Raw genomic sequence first — 22,137 nt, 5'->3', positions numbered from 1 at the left:
CCTACCGCTTATAGCCTACTTTAGGCCAAAAGCTATACATTTGCGGACAATGACTGAACAGATTTTTACCATTCAAACTACATTTTAAACATCTGTGTCCCTTGGTTCTTTTGCAATTTGAACTTTGAAGCTAGCCCTTACCAATCTCTTACAATTTTAGTTAATGTCAACAGATGAAGGACCCTGGGAACCTAAGGTCTTGTAAGGTGATGTTTTTTTAGCTTGTGTTTGTATTCACTTTGGAGATGGCTTAACTTTTCTAGCACCATCATCAGGTCAAAATTCTAATTTGTCCATTACTTTGTTTATGAACAAATACCTCCAAAACGAATATCCGTTTAAAAATATTAGCATACAAACATGCTGAACTTATGTTAAATATGTCAAATAGTACCTGCTAAACATCACCTTTTTAACATTGTCAGTGGAGCACATTAGCATGTAGCTCAAAGCACTGCTATGAATACAGCCTGACTGAACTGCCAGCATGGCTGTGGACTCTTAGTCTTGTTAAATATTTTTTCAGGATGCTCAGCACACAGTCATATTAAGCCTGTAAGCTGCAATAAACTCCAAAATAGTAATGGTATCAGTTTTAAAGCACAAGCTCAGATTCACAAGGCTGTTTCCTTCCATTTTTAGTTTATATGGAAGTTTACTGTGGTTAAACTGTTAAGCATTAACGTGGCCGCTGACCTCCAGGATTGTCATTGGTTAATAGGCAACACTGGAACAAGATTTAGTAACTGACCAGTACAGTGACCTTAGTGTACCAGTTAGTTATGTAACACCACCTGTGTGGAGACAGAGGCTGGGTTAAACTGCTGCTTTACATAGCCAGCAGGTTTCAGAGCTTAGTATTTTAGCACAGTGAGCCAAGGCAGCATCTTCCTGTTATTTGAGGTTTTGGAATGCACTCACTGTGTTTCTGAGTTTGTCCCCACATTAACCAACAACTCTTCTGGTAAAAATAGCAGAGCAGCAACCATGACTGCAACTGCCGGTTACTGTGAATGATTGTTTGTCTTTTTTATTATCAGATGCAGACGTTGCCATGACAACAACTACACTACCCATAAATTTTGCAGCCAAGCTCATGATCAGAGATACTTTAGTCCCATTGCTGTACTACTTACAGGATGCTAAACACATGTTTGCGGTGGAGGATACACTGCACTCACCAATTTAAACATGTAGAGTAGTTGTTAAGCTATGTAGCACTTTTCTTGTTGCATTACAATATGCTATGTTGAGGTGAAACAAGTGGAAACCAGACTTAAAAATAACTCAATGACTTGGAGCCTGTTTCAGTTATTGCATTGCAATTACAATTGCAATATTGCAGTTTTGATGTGGTACTAGATTATGGAGCGTGAAGTTTGTCATGTTTTATGTTCTTGGAGTAAACTATATGTGTGGATAATAATATGTTTACATTTTAAGCAGTTGTTTTCTCTTGTATATTGGTATTATGCCACCGGAGTGACAAACTGTATATAGCAGCTAGTGTAATACATATATTTAGGTGACTATTTAGCATCCAGGTCCAGTCCTACTTCTCAGCACAACTTACCTTCATATCAATGTGCCTTCTACACCTTTAACCTCATTTGATGTACAGTGATGGATAGATTACTGAACTGGCCGACTGAGTACAGGTCCAGGGGCCCAAAGTGTCAGAGGCACTCAAATGAATATATACCGACCAAAAAAAGACACAAAAAGACAAATAAAAGAGATGCAAAGGACCTGCAAAGAGACATAAAACAATCAGAATAGACACAAAATGACAGAAAAAGACACAACATTTTTTCTTTTACATGTCTGTGTCCAGGGGCCCACTGTCTCATAATCTGCCCATGCGTACAGCACATGGTACTCTGTCATTCTCCTGTCTGTTTGTGTCTGTGTTTACCTCTTCCTCTCCACCTTAACCTTTGTCCCCTTCTCAACACTCTCTCTCTCTGTTTAGCTAATGAAGCATCATGGCCTAGCATCAGTAAGAGTGTGTCAGATTGGAGGACCAACAGTCCAGAACAGGTACTGCACTACTTCTACTCCAGACATGAGGAGATAACAGTTAATAATTATTATTATTATTTCCACTAAATGATATTATAGAGACATTTAAATATTCATCAGTTTGCTAAGAGCCTCCTTGAGGCCATTTAAAGGCACCCTAGCTCCCACTTTGAAGACCAGTGCAGTAGATGACTGTGTGAACTTTTCAACTCAAGAAATATCTCTTTCCAAAATAGCAATGCAGGTGCTCACAGGGAAAGTAGGTTATGCAGTCAGACTGTAGAGCAATCTTTTTCAAATTCTCTCTCGCTCCACATTTCCATGTCTCTCCCTCCCACCAGCTTCCCTCTGGTTATGGTACTTACCCCAGTGCCACCCACCAGGCGGCAGGGCATCACTCTGCCACCAGCTCCCTGCCCCGCTCTGCCCCTGGTACACTGGGCTGGCCCCGATCCAGTGCTGCAAATGCCACCTCATGCTCCTCTTCATCATCTTCCTCTTCACAACAAATACAGCAACGGATCTCTGTTCCTCCAAATTCAAGCCAAGGTGATTTAAAGGGTAACTTAACACCATACTGAGCTTATTCTGTAATGTGGAAGCCCATTTTCTGTCAGCGATTGAAAACAAGAATCCTATAAGTCATTGTCATAAAAATCTTTTTTGAGATAATATCTCAAAATAATGTGGTGCTTTTCAAAATATTGAGTTAGTTTCTCAGTAGACTGACTTGGTATTTCAAATAATGTCTTCGTATCTCAAAATGATGAGATTTTTTCTCAAACTGGGTAAAGTGCTTAGTGATTCAAAATCATAAGACTTTCTCAAAATAATGACTTAGTATCTCAAAACACAGAGAAATTGTCTCAAACTGACTTAGTATCGCAAAATACTGACATTGTATTTCAAAATAGCAATTTCGTATCTCTAAATAACGAGAAACTATCAAAATAATGACTTAGTATCTCAAAGTAATGACTCAGTATTTCAAAATAATAAGAAACTTAATCAAAATGACCTATTTTTTTAAGTAATGAGTAAGTTTTTCAAAATAATGAAAAACTTTCACGAAATAATGACTTAATCTCAAAATAATGAGTCAGTTTTTCAAAATAATGACAGTATCTCGAAATATTGACGTAGTATTTCAAACTAACAGGGAACTTTATCAAAACAATGACTTGGTATCTCAGAATAGAGTAAAATTTATTTCATTATCAGTATCTCAAAATACTGACTTACTTTATCAAAATAACAATTATCTCTAAATAATGTGAAACTTTCTCAAAGTAATGACTAAATATTTCAAAATAATAAGAAACTATCAAAATAATGACTTAATATCTAAAGATAATGAGAAACTGTCGCAATAATGTCTCAGTATTTCAAAATAAAGATGTAGTATCAAAATAATGACTAAGTATTTCAAAATAATGACTTAGTGTCTCAAAATAATGAGAAGCTTTTTTAAAAATAATGACTTAATATCTCAAAATAAGGGGTTAGTATCTCAGAATAATTACATTATGGTTGCAGGATGTTTTTTTTTTAATCACACTGGCAGAATTGGCCATCCATACTTTTAGGACTGTTCTTTTTATAAACATTTTTAAAAATATTTTATGTAAGCAGTCATTTTCAACAAAATACAACAATCCTCTCTATTGTAGGGAAACTGAATGATGAATTCTGCAAATAAAATCTGTCTGTCATGGAGATGTGGGTGCAGGATTTGGAAATGATGTGTTAATTCAGTATTTTCTGTACTCTGTCTCTGCTGTCAGGCTCCAGCTCCCAGCCTTCTCCCTTGTCCCCACAAACGGAGCGAACAGATCCACCTCCAGCTGTGGCCGTGCGTCCCTACGTCCCAGACCACCCCTCCAGGCCCCAGTCCCCCAGGAAGGGCCCCGCCACCATGAACAGCAGCTCCATCTACAGCATGTACCTCCAGCAGCCTCAGGCCAAAAACTATGGCTCTCTCAGCAACAGGGCTACTGTTAAAGCAGGTAATTAAACAGCAGCTTAATTTTTTTTTTTTAATACAGATCCTGCCATATGTAAAGTGTGTGTTTAATGTTGATACACCATCTAAGCGCTATCTGTCCCTTTTCCTTTCTCTCCATAGTCTATGGTAAACCCATCCTCCCCACCTCCTCCACCTCTCCATCTCCTGTCCCTTTTCTCCAAGGAGGAGGAGGAGGAGTAAAAGCAGGAGGAGAGGATGTTACAGATAAAGAAGGAGGGAAAGGAGGAGGCGAGAGCAGTGATGGGCAAATCCTCCCTCCACCCACTGTGGACAACATCCCTCGTCCCCTCAGTCCCACTAAGCTTACCCCAGTTGGTAGGTATCAGAGAACGAATAAATCTCATCCCTGTGCTGTCATACTTCTGCTTGCTTGTTATATTGTGGATTATTGCAGTGTGAATTGAGTGTAAATCTGCGACAAATTTCTAATAAGTTTCAAAACCCTCTGCGACACTATACCTGCTGTAACATGACACTGTTCTACTTACCAAGTATAGGGCTCATTTCCCTTGTGATTATTTCCTTAGAAAATAGATTTTTTTGTACTTAATTATAAAAAAAAAAAATCTGTGGCAAATAAGTGTTGGTTTGGAATCTGGGGAGCAGAGGCAATTCATAACAAAAAATTCTGATAAACAAACAGAAGGGTGCGTATTTGTAAACATAACAGGATCCCGCTCTGACATATTTTGCTTTTCCACCTCTGCTCTCCACAGCCCACTCCCAGCTACGTTACCAGAGTGATGTTGACCTGGAGGTTCTCCGCCGGCGTCTCAGCAATGCTCCTCGACCTCTGAAGAAACGGAGCTCCATAACCGAACCTGAAGGCCCACAGGGGCCAAACATCCAAAAACTACTGTACCAGAGGTGTGTGCTACTGTATACTGTGCTCATAAACACAAATACATTTTATGAAAAAGAATTTGCAACAGAAACTAAATGAACGCATCTTGATTAAAACTGTTTTCTGTGGTGGTGTGCAGGTTCAACACATTGGCGGGAGGCATGGAAGGAGGTTCAGGTAAGACACTGTGATATGATGTACGGCCCTGCTCAGGGCTGTAGTCCAGACCAACCCAGTCAACCAATCAATCAAATTTATTTATAAAGCCCAATATCACAAATAACAATTTGCCTCAGAGGGCTTTACAGCATATGACACCCCTCCAGTCAGTTTAAGTCAAATCCAAAACAGGGTCCAGGCCAGTCTTGGTCAAGATCAAGTCCAGAGCAAATTGAGTCCCATTCAAAAATCCAAATTTAATAATGATGGAACAGACATTTTCCATTGAACATTAGCTGAGGTAGCTAGCTTGTGACTTGCTAGAGGTGATGTTACTGCTAGCGAACTGTGGCAGCAAGTGCTGAGCTCAGGGCCAATGTTACTTGCAAAACTGAATCAATGCCAGATAGGAAGATACAGAGGATGAGGGTGTATTTTTTTTTTCATGCTACCTGTTGGTAGGGAACGCTCTGTACAACTGATACTGAATCAGCAGCCAGGAACAACATGACCAGTTCTCAATAGCCAAGTCTGAGATCAAGACAATTACGAGTCCAACAAGGCAGGAAAACAGCTGAGTGCAAGACTTTAAAAAAGTGCTTTCAAGACTGAGACTGGATTCGACTACCTCAGCCTTACCTCAGGACAGTCTAGGTGGCATCAGTTGTATGTCTGTGTTGTACTGATTTGGGTTGATGAAGCTTAAATCGGCTCTTTCCCTCTATATTCCAGGCAACACGTTCTACCAGCCTGACTGCCTTTTGGGTGAAATGGACAACATTCATTCAGCAAATGGGAATGTAGAACCTGGAGACAAGCACGTCAGTATGGCGACCACAGAGGGCGAAGTTCAAAACATGAATTCAGGCTCCCGCCGCTTGTCCCCTCCTTCTGTTGCCATAGAAACACCCAAAGACACAACAGCAAAAGCAGAATCTACCAATAATGCGTCTCCACCGACCCAAACCAGCCCATCCCCTGCACCTGATAGGCCAGAGGACCAGAACAACAACAACCAGAAAGGATCAAGTCCTGCACACAACTCTGTGGGCCACGCTTCCCCCTCCCCATCACCTCCTGCCCCACCTTCAAAGCCTAAGGTAGGCATAGATTGTATTCATACCAGATATGGGGTACAAACATTAAAACTAGAGCTGCTTTAAAATACCTATGTGCCATGGATTTTTGCTTTCTGAGCAAATATTCTGTTTTTTTTTTTTGTGTTTGCCTTTGTAATATGCCGCTAATAACCTAAACAAAATGATTGTTCTCTGTGAAAGCTAACGCACCAGATTAAGCACTAAGTACTTATTTACAATTCCTATTCTGCACTGTCAACACTTTTCCGTTTGTCTCCCTTTGTGCTGCAGGTGAAGCGAACCAACCTGAAGAAGCCGTCATCAGAGCGAACAGGCCACGGTCTGAGAGTGAAGTTTAACCCTCTAGCTTTGCTGCTGGATGCATCGTTAGAAGGAGAGTTTGATCTGGTGCAGAGGATTATATATGAGGTAACAAAAGATTATGTAGTTGTTGCAGTATTGGTATTACAATACGTTTACCTAATACAGTACGTCTTTTTTCAAATTTGCACTGCTTATGAACTGTCTGAGTTTATTTGTTCAGCTCAACATTACAGTGAGTATTTTACAAGCCATCTTATGCTTTGCAAGAAAATAAGGAAGCCAATCCTATTGGGCACCCTTGAGGAGGCAATTCAAAGAGAGACCCCCTTCGGAGACATCTGCATTTAACACAAATGTCATAAAGTCCCAATTTACCACAAGTAAAATCCAAAAAGATTCAACCAGTAGCAGTTTTTCACGTCAACTTAGGTCCAAAGGGCAAGCTAGGCAGTGTAGGAGACAGGAGGAAGAGTCATAAGATGGGACAGCTCGGAGGATGGGTAGCATTGTGGACATCAGGGTTGGCAGCTAGACAGGTGGGTAATGGGGTAGCCTGAAGATGATGAAGGACCAGCTCTTTCAAACAACCACAAAGAGGAACATCACGGAATCCTGGGACCACTGATCATTACTGGATTATTAGGTTTAATTGCAACATAGAACAGATTTTTGTCTGCACAGAAGTGAAAACTTATGCGAAAGTTGAATATAAATAGTGAGAGGTACTGGGCCGAGTACTGAGCCTTGAGGGACACCATACCTTACTGTGTGGAAAGACTAATATCCTTTTCACCAAAGCTGATGTCAAAGCTGCATGCGGCTCTGGAGATGCAGGTTGCCTACCCCTGGTATATGTGTTTTTTTAATGTGGTAAAACAAGCTAAAAATAGTCTACAGGCTGCTTTTCTACTGCCAATAGACAAGTGTGCCTTTCTGTTTTTTTCTGGTGTGTCACGTTTGACTTCACCAGCACACTGGAAAACAGGTTGGTAAACACTAGGAAGCTTCATCACTAGGAAGCTACGTCTTTTTTATATCTGTTACTGTTAACTGTTCTGTTACGATGTTTGAGCGCTGCTTGGACAGAGATGGATGAAATTTGTGGCTGAGAAGATTCATTAAAGTTACTAACAGTCATGCCAGAAAAGGGGTAAAAACAATGCATGTCCACCTGACTGTCATATTTCAATTGTTGCCGATCAGAGCTGAAGTCAGCTAAATGCTTGTGACTAGTGCAGAGTCATTTGTCCCAGAAATGAATTCACATTGTATTCTTTCCCACTAAACACAAAAGCCAGATGGTTGTGGGTGTTAGTGGGTTTTTGGTCCACTGGGAAAAGAGCTTAATACATTAATACATACATATACATATTACAGGTTGGAGAAAATAAAATCAAGGTTGCAACTTGATTCAGCTGCTGTTCTTAGCACTGCTTTGGTTTGGGCATTTTCAGTGTTGTGGTGTGGTCTAAAGCTTGACTGAATAGTGTGAAAAAGATAATGCAGCAGTTGTTCAACCACAAGAGATTGATCTAAAGCCACAGAATGTCTCTAGAATAAGTAAGTGTAATCTCAGTAGATAATCTTCAAATTTTGTGCTGCCTCTCGAGTAAAGCTGAGTATCATCAGACACAGTTTGGTTCTAATACTTTCAACTTGGTTATACTTCTTAAGTTTTGTTCTTTTGATACATTTTTGTGTTGAAAGAAAAAACACATTTTCTTATGCAACAGAAGAATATTTGTACACGCCAACAATTACTGTACACCCACACACAGATTGCCTCAACAGATCTGCTAATAACTGGAAGATTTGAAAGCTTTTAAATACCTTCCTGACAACACTTGGTGTAATAGCTTTGATCCTCAGCAGCTCTGTCAGGGGAGAGGTGGTCTCAGTTGTCAGGTGTGGAAAGTTAATGTTGAGGACACACTCACTCTGTATCACAGGGTTTTTTCAGCACCACAGAGCTCCTGAGAACAAAGCCTTACATCTTTAAAGGCAAACCCCCGTCTATCCCTGACAACTCTCACTTGGAGACCGGACAAAAGTGCTTACTGCCTCTCCAAACTGCAAACTCTAGCTGATACTCTCAAGGAAACATGCAGATGCTTCACATCCAGAACAAGCTCAGTTTGACGTTGTCGTACCCCGAGGCGGAAATTCGCAACAACTCAACAACTTCCAAGCTGTTCACAAAATGTTGCACTATCCCTAGTTTTGCAATGAATTCAGGTACTTGGCACTTCTATAGTGCTCTCCACCGGGGTTTCAGTACAGGGTTGAGTCAAGGCTTATCCTTGTAACAGATATCCGCATATGGATGCTGAATCTGTAGGCAGCAGCACAAGATTTTGTTATCAGAAGGGTTCTGTTATCTGTCTGAAAAAATTAGCCCAACTGGTATAGCCCAATAATGTTTGAGTGGGCTTTGGTTGCTTGTCAGTAGAGAGTCAAGGTCCCAACACACCAAGCCGACCGTCGGCTGTTTGTCAATGTTGGCCCATTGGTGAGCATCTGTCACGCTAGTTTTCTTGGTGTATCTTGCACTGTAGGCACTAGTAGGCCCTTGCTGGCTGTTTTCTGGCCAATTCAGCATGTATGAGTCTGCAAGAAGAAAAGAAGGAAAGGCAAAAATGGCTAAAGTCAAGAGGGCGCGAGATGGTAATAAACTGGTTTTATTTGGTGAGATTATGTTTTTAGCCATTGAGTGTCAGGTTGTTGTGTCTGGGCCTTAAAGAGGTGGAACACATTGGCCAAAATGCCATCTTGGAACTGGCTACTGTTTGACAACAGTTTAGCTCTTTATCAATTTATCTGCAGACAATAGAGATTAGCCAAAATCTTGTCTGAACCTGTCTAAAGTTCTAAATTGAACTGTAAACAATGGCCATTGCACTGAAGAGGAAGTCTTGGCCCTTGGCAACACCGGATCTCCTAAAATATTGGCCGTTGCCCCCCGAGGCTTATCGTCATCAAACGATAACCGATGGGTTCCAGGATTGAAGGATGATACCAATACAGATGTGATTCTTCCATTATCTCTGTGAACAGCCAATCATTCTATCAGTCTAATATCTTTTTGTACATTATCTCATCATCTCTGTCTTTAAGGTGGAAAACCCCAGCATGCCTAATGATGAAGGCATAACTCCTCTTCATAACGCTGTCTGCGCCGGCCATCACCACATTGTGAAGTTCCTGCTGGACTTTGGAGTGAATGTAAACGCAGCCGACAGTGACGGATGGTCAGTACCTTCGACCAGTCATCCAATCATGTAATAGTCCAGACTAATAATAGAACAGTGGCTGCTGAAGGGCCAGAGGGTGTTTGGGTAATGAAGACACTCTGTGGCAGCGATACTGGAGCTCAGCTCAGAGGCAACAGTGACAGAGATAATTGCATTTCTAAATTCATTTTGGACTCGGCTGCCTGAGCAGTATTGAAAGCACAGATTACCAAGTCTAATGAGGATCCGCATTCAGAAGTTACTTGATTTAATTACCGATGCATTTGACTGAATTCATGTTTAGTTAATGTCAGCATGCTTCATGATGACAGTCATTGTGTTTAGATTTTTGATACGAGTGCATTACTGGAAGATCTTTTGTACTTTCGGTACAACGGTTTAAAATCGGATTTTTATGTTGTCCCTTTCCAGGACCCCTCTGCACTGCGCAGCTTCATGTAACAGCGTCCACCTCTGTAAGATGCTGGTGGAGTCAGGGGCTGCCATTTTCGCCACAACGATTAGTGACGTGGAAACAGCGGCAGACAAATGTGAAGAAATGGAGGAGGGCTATACACAGTGTTCTCAGTTCCTCTATGGTAGGTAGATACACACCGACAGATGGTCATTAAAACTTAACTCAGCAGGTTTACACAGGGGAAACATTTCATTTAAATTGTTTTGCATCAAAATAACTCTCCACTGCAGCAGCATTATTGAAGTATTTTTTTAACACATAATACTCTGTATCTCTCCCAGGTGTACAAGAAAAGTTGGGTGTGATGAACAAAGGCTTGGTCTACGCTCTTTGGGACTACACAGCCCAGCAGGCTGATGAGCTGTCCTTCAGCGAGGGTGACGCCCTCACTGTGCTGCGTCGTCGTGACGACACAGAGACAGAGTGGTGGTGGGCACGGCTAAATGACCGCGAAGGATACGTACCCAGAAACCTGCTGGGGGTGAGAGAATAAAAGACATTACTACAGACACCTATACATAAATGTGTGTACACATGGAGCATTGTCTACTTTAAATGAATACTTCACCCTCCAAATGACCTTTTGTGTGTCAGTTACTCACCTCGTGTTACATTGAGTTTGCAAAGAAATCTTTCTCGCATGCCTCTATGGTGAGCAAATCCAAAAACTGAAAAATGTTTTGATGAACTGGAGTAAGTTGGGGCTGCGTAAAACAGCAGCAAAACTAGATCAAAACATCAGTTTACAAACTCTCACACAGCTCATGTAGTACAATCCAAATCCCAATAATCCAGTCATACAGTCAGTACTTCTCAAACACATACATTTTCACCAAGCACCCTGACACACCAAGCTGACAGTCAGCTGTTAGATAACGTCATCCTGTCCTTGAGCGTCTATCACCAAGTTTTTGTGGTGTGTCCTGCACAGTTGGCCTTAGTTGGCCCTTGTTGGCCCTTGTTGGCCCTTGTTGGCCACAGTCAGCTGTTTTTTGGCCCATTCAACATATTGAATTGGCGTTGGAGACAGCAGAAACCATAAGTGAATGAAACCACTCTGATTGGCAGTTTAGCTCAGTGCCAAGAGTAGAAGAGGAAATGAGGAAAGTAAACAAAGGGCTAAAGTCAAGAGGGCTTGAGATTGAAGCAAACGTGTTACATTAGATGAGATTATTCTTTAAGCCATTAATCTCTTAAGATGAAACAGTTTGTAACTGTGTGTGTTGTTGTTTGCCGGCGCATGGTAAAAATAATTTGTTCTTTCAGCATTATATTGTTCATGTGCTAAATGGCTAACAAGCATCTTGAATCTGTCCTGTTGGTCTTCTGGTTTTCTCTATTTTAATGACGTATACAGACCACTGCCACTTGCTGGTGTGGAGATTCTTTTCCTCTCATGCAGGTGCAGAATGTCTGTGCTGGTTGGCTGTAGTCTTTGTGATGTGTTCAAGTGCAACTTTATGGCCAAGAAACAGGCAACGTGAAACAGGCGACACCTTATTTCGAACACTTCCACGTAAACAGTCTCATGCACAGATGGGTAGCAAGGCTACACTGTTAATGCAGAAGTTTTAAATAGTAAAAGTTATTGTGAGAAGATTGTGAACAGATGTTTTGATACAGTTTTGCTATCGTTAAACATAGCATATGACTTCAATTCATTAGGATTTTTTTTTTTTTTTAAGATATTTTTAGGGCATTTTTTGCCTTTAATTGATAGGATAGTTAAGTGTGAAAGGGGGGGAGAGAGAGAGGGAGAGACATGCAGCAAAGGGCCACAGGCTGGAGTCGAACCCGGGCTGCTGTGTCAACAGACCTTGTACATGGGGCGCCTGCTCTACCACTAAGCCACCGACGCCCCAACTCATCAGGAATTTTCCCAGTTTTTTGGATTCTTGGTTCACTGTGGAGGCATGCAAGAAAAACTAAGTTTGCTTCCCAAATTAAACGAAACACGGGTGAGTAATTGATATACAAATTATCATTGCGGGGGTGAAGTATTCCTCAAATGATGGCAACAGAAGTTGGACAAGAGACAGGAGTTCAACAAGATAAAAGTTGTGGAGATATCCAAAGCTTACTAGACTTATCCTGCCTAGTTACGGTTGATAATCAATGATTGGACAGTCTTTGGATGATTATTATTTTTGAGGTATCGCTATGAAACTAGTAGCTAACACCACATATCCCAAATCCTAAATTCTTAAAGGAATGTTTGCAGGGTAAATAATTCTATTTAATTCAAGTGAAGCAACAAGAATAATATTATTGGCCATAAAACACAGGGATATGGAGTTATGCGTTATTGGATAGGGCTTCTGTGTTTGTGCTCAGTGCCATGTACGCCTCGGGAGCACAGCATGAACACACTCCATAATGCTCAGAACTCAATTATTGTAGCAGTAAAGCTGAACTATGTAGCTTTAATAAAACCGTCCATCACAGTGTCCCCTCTCCAGTCTTCCAGCTGCAGCTATACCATAAACATTCAGTGTAAATAATAACTGAGTGTTGGATCTGTACATTAACAGTAGGGACTACATGAGAAGTTTCAATTAACACTAAGACCAAACTTTCTTTCTCTGTGATTGAGCAGAGGATGGAGCTTCTTAAGTTGGCAGATTTATCCCCACACAGTGTCTTACAGTCTGCCTTCATGATGTTCAGGCACCTTGAGAACAATGTTAACATGATGTAATGACCCTGCCCTCTCTGTCTCTCTCTCCTTCTCTCCTACTCTCTCTCCAGCTGTATCCAAGGATCAAACCCAGACAACGCTCGCTGGCGTAAAGCCCAGATCAGGAGCCACGTGCACGCTCGCAGAGGGTGCATGCACGCAGAGAAGAAGAAGTGGAGCAGCAGCAGCAGCAGGAGGATGTGGGCGGAAGTGTTAGCCAAGAGAGAAAGAACAAAGGATGGAGGTAGTCAGGAGGCAGAGAGAAGGAAACATAGCTGGAGCTCACAACTCTGATGAAGCAACTTTTTTTCCCGTTTGTTTGGATGTGATGCTGGAACCACAGAGCCACTTTATGGTAGAATCATAATATATTTTCACTGAGTTGCTGCAGTTAGAGGAAATCGCCTGAATCTTATTTTGAGCAACAGTAGCTTGGCAATTTCTCACCAGTTCAGCTGCATGAGAGAAGCTGAATAGAAAAAAAAAAGGAAAATATCTATCATTTGGATGCAGCTTTGAGTTCGTTCAGCTCGGAACATGAAAACATGAGCTTGGATTTATGAGGCTCTATGTGACATTCATCCAAATAATCTTTGAATGACACTTTATTTTTGTATGGTGTTAAAGGTCCATGTTATAAAAAGTCAGATTTCCATGACTTTTTTTTATTATACAACAAGTATAGGTAATAAATAAATACCTTGAAAAGTATCAAAACGTTCAATCCACAGAGAAATGCACACAGTTTGTATTCAGAAACTGTGCCTTTAAACGAGTCATCAAGACTTCCATGAAGTTGTGATGTCACAACTGTACTATTTAAAGGTAGAAACTGGTGCTGTAGTGTTGTTACAGTCATTTCCTGGATACAATAATCGAGTGTGCCAGTAAACCCGGAACTCCATTAGCGCTTTTAGCACTTCTGGTTCTCTCATCTAAAAGTCAATACGTTTTTTGAATGGGATTTTGGTAAAATGCCTTAACAAAGGCTTAAGCGAGTTTCAGGTTTTGTTCGACGACATAAAACATGTCAATAAATACGCTACTTGTGAATTTTGAAGCTTTTATGTGTCGCAAAAAAGGCGGTTGCTAACAAGTTGCTCAGTACAACTACAAACCCTGTCGGGGACATTAAACGTCATCAGCCCCGAACAGGCGAGTGTGCTGGCAGTCCGCCATTACAGCTTCTTATTTAGCTTAAACAGTCCGATTTCCCCATTATACAATGTTTTTAAAATAAAACGGCAGAAATCAGTTGAACGCTTAGTGGCGGTGACGTCAAGAGTCATGCGACCGTGGAGTAGTCATGTAGTCCATTAAAGCCTAACATTAGCTTTTTACTTCTGGCGATCACATTTAAGCTTCAAATGCGGTATGAAAGGTGTTCATATGTGAAGATTATCTCGCTGAACAAAACCTGTAAGTATCATAAACTTGTGTTAGCCACAGAGCTTATTTTCTGACACAATCCAAAACGCAATGCAAAAATCACATTCACTTTCTCTTCCAGGAACCAGCACAATGCTAAACTTCCGGGTTTTGACGTCAGCCCTGGCACACTCTATAGTGCAGAGACACTGTGAGCACAGATGTGGAATCAATCAATCAATCAATCAATTTTATTTATAAAGCCCAATATCACAAATCACAATTTGCCTCACAGGGCTTTACAGCATACGACATCCCCCTGTCCTTAAGACCCTCACAGCGGATAAGGAAAAACTCCCCAAAAAAACCCCTTTAACGGGGAAAAAAAACGGTAGAAACCTCAGGAAGAGCAACTGAGGAGGGATCCCTCTTCCAGGACGGACAGACGTGCAATAGATGTCGTACAGAACAGATCAGCATAATAAATTAACAGAGAGACCTGGCACACTCTATAGTGCAGAGAGAGAGAGAGAGATGGAAGACCCAGAAATGCTGACCAATCAGAGCAGACTTGGCTTTTTTGGGAGGGGGGGCTTAGAGAGACAGGCACTAAAACAGAACATTTCAGACAAAAGATGAGTACAGGTATATCCAGGCGGACAGTTTGAGAAAAATAATGTGTTTTTTGAACATTAAAGCAAGTAAACATGTTCTAGAAAGAACCCCAAATATAAGTACAAACCTGAAAATTAGCATAATATGAGACCTTTAATAAACAAAAAACCACCCAGATGGATCTTCATAAAGCCGAGCTCATTCACCGCATAGCAATGAACATAGTACGTTGTCTGAAAACACTTTCACACTGTGTGGTGTGAAGATTCAAATGCAGTAAATTTACAGGCTAGATCAGGGGAGAGTGTGTGTGAGATGTGAAATGTGAAGTTGGAGAGAGGAAAGTGAGAGGAGGGAACGGATACTTTGAATGTGTGTTAAAGGAAGCTTTATCAGGTCACTGATAAAACAGAAACGGAAACGCAACCACAAGAAACAGAATCCAGCAAGCTTATGATGCATGGTGGCCAAGGTCCACATCAACCCACACAAGCAACAGATGTTGACAATATAATATTATGGCATGGTAAGAAAAAAAAGCTTTTCTATTTGAAGTGATATCAGAAGAATAGTTCCACTCTGATTTCACATAATGAAAAAAGAAGCATCTGTGAGTGATTACGGATGTCTCAACCTTTTACTATTATGTATTTCTGTTGACTCAGCACTGGTGCATGCTGTCATATCAACATCTGTTCAACTGCAAACTGGTTGCTGCTGGTGAGAGAGGAGGGAAAGAGGAGGACAGAAGGAAAATAAGAATGTGAAAAATGTGTATGTGAAGTACAAATTAATTTGTGAAACCAAAGCAGCTACAGTATGGGAAGGAGGAGGAATTAAAGTGACAATATTTTTTCATTTTGAACAAAACTTCTTCCAGTCTTCACCCATTGACACATAATACCTGGTCCAGACTAGGACCTGGCACATAATGGTCCTCTTACTGGGGCAGCACTGGTACCAGGCTCTAACATTAACTACATGATAAAGCAGTGTTTCCCATCTACCAAAAGCTCAGTGGCATATTTAAAGGAAAAACTATAAGTTTAAAAGGTAAAAATTATAATTGTATACATTTTTCATGGGCTAACTGCTTTAAAATGAGGCTGAATTAGCCGACAGTGAATGAAAAAACAACTTGACTTTCTCATATTTTTTTTTCATATTTACATATTTCAGTAGTTGTATGAAATGTATTATTCCCCTGATTTGTTGTTTTATTTAAACAGTTGTTTTTCTATATTATTAATATTATTATTATTGTTATTATTGGACACACTGCTTCTGTTTCCTTATCTGTCAGTGTTGGCGCCACTCACTGCTGCCACCCAGTGTACAGACACGTCCTCACACAAATCGTCATTTCCTTGACCCCGCTGTGTAAAATATGAGGCAATAAGTTTTGTGATGTTTGATGTGAGAATGGCACATTGGTGTGTGAGGAGTGCAGACCATTACCTTGTGTATATGCAACCTGTAACTAAACAGCTAATGTACAAAAATAATAAAGAAAGTATAATCCTGACAGAGAATCAGTGCTGTGACTGTGACTGACTCATTCAAGTCTCACTCTCTTTCTCTCTCACACACACACACACACACACACACACACACACACACACACACACACACACACACACATTCAAGCCTTGGTAATAAACGGTGGACTTTAGAGGGTGACTGAAGTTCACAGGTCACTCAGGTGTCTGCAGAGACAGAAGGCTCTACACACGTGAGTTTATTTTTATTTATAAATTCACAATATTGTTACACTGTGCACTTGGTGTTTGTGACTGAGTTTGTTCAGTTTATTTCCCTATTTTCAAGCATTCTGGTACAACTTTAAATACAAACGTGTCAAGTTACCACACATGACAAGAATACAGAACAACAAACAGAAACAAGGGTATATACATATGTAGGGGGCTTTGCTCATTTTGTCCTCTTGTGTTTTTTGAGTTTCTTATGTTTTTTTACATTCTGAAACAGTCATTGTTGTATTATACTGCATGTTTACAAAATTTTGATTTAAATATAAGGCAAGAAAACATAATAGTAGCCTATTTGGTGACCTGTAAGACAAAACCCATACAGTACCATGTCCACAATTATAGCAAATTACAGGTCAAGGCGTGCAAAAGCATATTGTTGAGTTTACTTCATACAATAGGCAGACTGAATTATTATTATTGTTAATATTACTATTATTATTGTTATTGTTATTTGTTGTTTGTTTCTTTTACTTTTCCACGTGTTTTGTGTTGTATGTGCAATGAACTTAAGAACTTAAGATGACTATTAAAAAACATGGTATCATATTGGATGGGCCCAAAAAAAGGACACAAATACTCCAAATGAAATTTTACATAAATAAATAAGAATTATTATTTTATTTCAATAAAAACCTTATTATTAGTAGTAGCAGTAGTAGTAGTAGTAGCAGCAAGTATTACTACTACTACTACTTATTTTTATACAGTCTATGGTACTACTACTGCTACTACAGAAGTGTATCAAGTCGCACATTTATTTTGAAGTAACAACCGGAAGTGATAGTATTTTTCTGGTTTGACGCTGTTTCATGTGTTTTTGTCGGTTTTTGTCCCGTGACGCTAGTCTGCTACGTGCTAGCTCCATATACAGCATGATGTAGCATACACTGAAAACATGATACAGTTTGTATAGAATAAACTACCGTAGCATTTAATGGTCAGAGGCTCGTTCAACACGACGTTTTAACCAAACGTAAGTCAGCATTTAATACTTTAAAATACGCTGTCACCTAATGACGTACAGTACAAGCTAATGTTACGTCATTACATTGGTTCACATTGCAACTCACTATACGTCATGTACTGTATATCATTGTATTCATAAGAATTTGCTGCGTCACTCAATCATTGTAGTTCAACCTGCTAGGTTCGCTTTCGCCTTAAGAACACGTTAAATTAAAAACAAATGTTCGGTGCAAAATAAGTTACATTTTGATATGATAAATAGCTTATAAATCTTACCATGTAACGTGACATTGTTTTGGTTGTCTGAGACATGTCTGCCGCCAGTACCCCGGTGGCATGAGTGAAAATGTGTCTTTCCAGAAACAGTGCCCAGTTAGCCAATGATTATTCTCAGATGTCTTTTTGAACATTTGTGAGCTACAAGTGTTGTGGACTTTTCGAAGAAATACCTTTATGACTGAACTGCCTAACTATGCTCATGTGAACATCCTCACTACTTTTAGCCTTCTACTACTACTACTACTTAAAGTCCACTTAGTAGCTTTTTTAGAGCTTTCAGTCCCATTTCACAGTCCTCATCAGTGCACACTGTTTGCTTAGTTGTCATCACACCCAACTTTCTACTCAACGCGGTGTTGGGCATTTTTGTGAAATTAGGTGCACCATGGAGAAGCATTTCCACCTGAACACACCGCTGCTTGAGAGCGTCAGTATGTCCAAACGCGTCGGAACCACTGTGTACCTGAAGATGGAGAACTCTCAGCCCTCTGGCTCCTTCAAGATCCGTGGCATTGGACACCTCTGCAAGCAGGTAGGAGCTCTCCGCCCTCTGCTTTTGCTTCACCTCCATCATAACAGACACTGGTGTCGATCTCAGTAAAAAGGCATATGAAAAGTTGTCAGAAAAAAGAAACTAACTTGCCCTTTTTCATGTCATCGCTATCTCCTGCAGCTTGCCAGACAGTCCAAAGGAGTTGTCTGCTCTTCAGGTGACAATTCTGCTGTGACACTGCATGGTAATCTACAAAATACAATATCTACGAGGGACTGTGACTGTAATATAATGCCTTTTTTTAGGTGGTAATGCAGGTATGGCTGCCGCCTATGTAGCCAGAAAAATGGGTGTACCAGCCACCATCATAGTTCCTTCCTCCTCTCCTCAGCTGGTCGTTCAGAGACTCCAGGATCAGGGTGCTACGGTCAAGATGATAGGCAAGGTAAAGTGTAATATTAATTATATGCAAGTGATCCCTTTGTAGCACTGACATCAGCTATGGGCTGATCATAAACAGAAAAAAAATGTAGTAATCTTTTATCCATAGGTTTGGGATGATGCCAATGCAGAGGCTCTGAGACTGGCAGAAACTGAAGGACTCACCTATGTTCCTCCATTCGATCACCCCCTGCTCTGGTAGAAACACTCATCACATTTAAAGTTTCCTGCTGAAATGCAATGTCAATAGATGAACTACAAAGCTGTGCGATATTAACTTCCATTCAAACTCCCTCCTCTCACACACACACACCCAGGCAGGGCCATGCCTCCATGATCTCAGAGGTCGCAGCCTCTCTGGGTCCCAGTGTGAAGCCTGGAGCTGTGCTGGTGGCCGTGGGTGGAGGGGGGCTCCTTTGTGGCGTCATCCAGGGCCTGAAGGACGTAGGCTGGACAGATGTACCCATCATTGCCATGGAGACAGTGGGGGCAGATTGTTTCAACGCTGCGGTTAAGGCAGGGAGGGTGGTCACCCTGGATGACATCACCAGGTTAGAGGTTAAAGGAGTTTATAAGTTTTCTGGGGTTAAGTTTTTTTCATGAAACCAAATTGACTGCGTCCCCCTCTGTCTGTCCACAGTGAGGCTAAATGTCTCGGAGCAAAGACAGTCTGTGAGAAAGCTTTTGAATACAGCCAGTGCAGCGAGCTTACAGTCATTTCTGAACTTGTGACTGACCAGCAGGCTCTGCATGCTGTGGAAACATTCCTGGGTGAGTGTGTGTTTTTCCTTAAATGTGCATTTTACTGTAATATTCCTAGGAACTTTCCTTTGACTGGTTACTGTTTGGTTTTAATTGCTAGCATAAGCTGCTATAATAAACTTGGCTTCATAATGGCTTTGCCTTTGTTTTACTTTAACTCAGTGTGTGTATGTGTGATCGTGATCTTGCAGATGAGGAGCGTGTGCTGGTGGAGATGGCATGCGGAGCAGCTCTGGCAGCTGTCTACAGCGGGCTCATACACAGATTACAGGATGAAGGTAACGACTCTGGAGTCAAAGATATGAACCACAATGCTTCTGTTATGTGTGTACTAAACCCTCTCAATTTACAACTCCTCTGTTTGTTGACAACAGTGAGACTGTGTTTAAGAGAGGAATTAATGGGACAGTTCACCTCCAAATCAAAAAATACACATTCTTCCCTTTACCTGTAGTGCTATTTATCAACCTAGATTGTTCTGGTGTGAGTTGTTGTGTGTTGAACATATCTGTCTTCTCTCTAATATAATGGAACTAGATGGCACTCAGCTTGTGGTGCCAAAAAATACATTTGAAAAACTCAACATCATTGTCTCTTTACAGGAATCATGACCAGAGGCCTGTATTAGGAAGCAGGATTTGGAGTTAGCGAGGTAACTTGGGGGTTCTCAGGGTTTTCAGTACTACGAAGCTGGTTCTCTTTTTACTAGGATAAATCACCATGGCAACATATGCTGAACAGCTAACCGGGCAGGTTAACTTCAGGGTATCGGATCACAACCTGTCAACACCCTGACCTCTGACCAATCAGATCAAAGAAGAAAAACGTATCCATGGACAAAATCCAGAGTCTCAGGTACTACGCACTCCCTTGTGCGCGGTGATAGGGTTGGCAGGTGTACTTCAGTAGAAAGAAAATAGTTCCTACATGAAACTGCTCACAACAAGGTCAGTGGATTATCTTGAGTAACTGGGTCATGATTTCTGGAAAGAGACATTGCTGTTGAGTTTTTCAAATGTTTTTTTTTTGGTGCTTTGAGCACCACAAGCCGAGTGCCACCTAGTTCCATTATATTGGAGGTAAGACAGACATCTCTATGGTATTTATGCTGAAACTTATCATGTATAGTAAATCCCTTATAATGAGGGCAAATGTCTGGAGAAGATCATCAGTTTTGTTTCACCACACTTTTCTAGGTCGGCTGCCAGCTCAGCTGGGCCCCCTGCTGGTGATTGTGTGTGGTGGCAGCAGTGTCAACATGGAGCAACTGACCTACCTCAAACACAAACTGCACACTTAAAGTACTGTATGTATATAAATGTGTCTTTATGAGTGCATAGCAATAAATGTGTGTCTTTGTGACAGGCCAACAGAGGGCTACAACACCTAGAAGAACTGAATGGATGAATGAATGAATGCATAAAACATACAAGCACTACAGAAACATCTCATTTCTAGAGGCAAAGTTGTTTGCAATGTTGGTGATTAAGGATAAAGTGATTCCCCTGGTACTGCAGTGTCATTTTTAAGTTGCAGAACATATAATATAAAAAACAATAAACACAAATTTTTTCACTTATACATAAGTGAGTGTCATGCATGTGAACATATTTGCATGCTCAGCTCAGTGAAGTGTGACAATTGTATTACTTAGGTTTCCCCACATGGTGGTGTCACAGTTCACTATTCACAAATACACCGGCCCTCCACAGAGTCTGACTCAGAAAACTTCATAGCAAAAAAAAAAAAAAAGCTTTTGTCTGCTTCAAACTGATAAATAATGGGCTGTATAATTAATGTGATTTGTTTATTTATTTATGAATTAATTGTATTTCAGTAGTCTGGGGCATAACACATATGGTGTTGCTCTTACATTTCATATTGGTACAGGGACACTACACCCAAACACTTGTGCATTTCAGTCCTCTCTTGGCCTTTTTATGGTTGCATTTGTAGCCTTGGATTGTTCTCCAGTGCAGTAATATAGTTCAGATGACAACATCGGACCTTCACCTACACATTAAATATAGTAGTCCTGTCAATTTATGTGATGTGTAGGAAGTTATTACTATGGAAACAGCTCCTCACTGTTCTGCCTGCGTCAGTGAAGTCAGGGGGAAAGTGCTGGGTTTGACAGCCTGTTGATATTCTTTGTCCTCTTAACTGTCAGACAGTTGCATAAGGTGTTCTGTTCACAAAGAGTACAAACTTTATAGCTTACATTGTAATCACTTGCTCTATTACACGCCTATTAAAAAGCATCTCAAATGATGAATTGATCAAAACAACAGCAAATAAGAAATGAAAAAAAAAATATATATAATAAAAGAAAAATATTTGACGAGTTCTGTGATGACAATAAAGACTGAACTGTAATTAACATATTTGATGAGAGATAATTAATGTAAATATTGTCACAGGTATGCGCATCATCAGTTTGAATTCTCCAGTCAAGGTCTACTTAGAGGTATCTTCCAGAGCTTTCGGCTACTGTACATCACATGGTCAGATGTCATGGAGATGGCTCAGTTACGACCTAAGTATGGAACTTTGGTCTTCTGATCAAAGGCTGGCAGCTGGTGAACTGCAGAAAGAAAAGGGC

At 40.6% G+C, this 22,137-nt stretch overlaps 2 protein-coding genes across 7 annotated transcripts in view; both read left to right on the top strand.

The window, feature by feature from the left end:
* Positions 1 to 16,347, top strand: part of LOC125900935 (apoptosis-stimulating of p53 protein 1-like) — a 78,140-nt gene extending 61,793 nt beyond the window's left edge. For 3 of the 5 annotated variants that reach the window (XM_049596241.1, XM_049596244.1, XM_049596245.1), the window contains 13 exons: positions 1,973 to 2,040; positions 2,364 to 2,583; positions 3,807 to 4,028; positions 4,148 to 4,363; positions 4,765 to 4,915; positions 5,032 to 5,069; positions 5,784 to 6,151; positions 6,422 to 6,559; positions 9,569 to 9,702; positions 10,117 to 10,283; positions 10,444 to 10,643; positions 12,911 to 14,430; positions 14,742 to 16,347. In XM_049596241.1, coding sequence (XP_049452198.1) covers positions 1,973 to 2,040; positions 2,364 to 2,583; positions 3,807 to 4,028; positions 4,148 to 4,363; positions 4,765 to 4,915; positions 5,032 to 5,069; positions 5,784 to 6,151; positions 6,422 to 6,559; positions 9,569 to 9,702; positions 10,117 to 10,283; positions 10,444 to 10,643; positions 12,911 to 12,952 — 1,964 coding nt within the window. In that variant the 3' untranslated portion in view covers positions 12,953 to 14,430; positions 14,742 to 16,347. Of the gene's footprint in view, positions 1 to 1,972; positions 2,041 to 2,363; positions 2,584 to 3,806; positions 4,029 to 4,147; positions 4,364 to 4,764; positions 4,916 to 5,031; positions 5,070 to 5,783; positions 6,152 to 6,421; positions 6,560 to 9,568; positions 9,703 to 10,116; positions 10,284 to 10,443; positions 10,644 to 12,910; positions 14,695 to 14,741 lie in introns of those variants that run through there. The other 2 variants (XM_049596243.1, XM_049596242.1) reach the window with 2 other exon arrangements.
* Positions 16,348 to 17,385: 1,038 nt separating this feature from the next.
* On the top strand, positions 17,386 to 21,900 carry sdsl (serine dehydratase-like). 2 transcript variants are annotated; one of them, XM_049596317.1, is made up of 9 exons: positions 17,386 to 17,567; positions 18,218 to 18,371; positions 18,513 to 18,549; positions 18,638 to 18,777; positions 18,883 to 18,971; positions 19,091 to 19,324; positions 19,414 to 19,544; positions 19,727 to 19,813; positions 20,732 to 21,900. In XM_049596317.1, the coding sequence occupies exons 2-9, from the start codon at positions 18,225 to 18,227 to the stop codon at positions 20,833 to 20,835; spliced, it is 969 nt and encodes a 322-aa protein (XP_049452274.1). In that variant the 5' UTR covers positions 17,386 to 17,567; positions 18,218 to 18,224; the 3' UTR covers positions 20,836 to 21,900. The 2 variants fall into 2 exon arrangements, with proteins under 2 accessions (XP_049452274.1, XP_049452275.1); XM_049596318.1 differs by lacking the exon at positions 20,732 to 21,900 and adding an exon at positions 20,138 to 20,692.
* Positions 21,901 to 22,137: the final 237 nt, after the last annotated feature.

Source organism: Epinephelus fuscoguttatus, linkage group LG14 (assembly GCF_011397635.1).
Source record: "Epinephelus fuscoguttatus linkage group LG14, E.fuscoguttatus.final_Chr_v1".
In the NCBI taxonomy this organism is placed as follows: Eukaryota; Metazoa; Chordata; class Actinopteri; order Perciformes; family Serranidae; genus Epinephelus; species Epinephelus fuscoguttatus.
This window is presented reverse-complemented; position numbering and strand designations above follow the sequence as displayed.

Excerpts from the sequence above, each read along its gene's own strand:
- sdsl (XM_049596317.1), top strand. The coding sequence starts at position 18,225 with ATGGAGAAGCATTTCCACCTGAACACACCGCTGCTTGAGAGCGTCAGT. Across the intron at positions 18,372-18,512 it reads TTGGACACCTCTGCAAGCAG|CTTGCCAGACAGTCCAAAGG; the intron begins GTAGGAGCTCTC and ends TATCTCCTGCAG. Across the intron at positions 19,814-20,731 it reads ACACAGATTACAGGATGAAG|GTCGGCTGCCAGCTCAGCTG; the intron begins GTAACGACTCTG and ends ACACTTTTCTAG.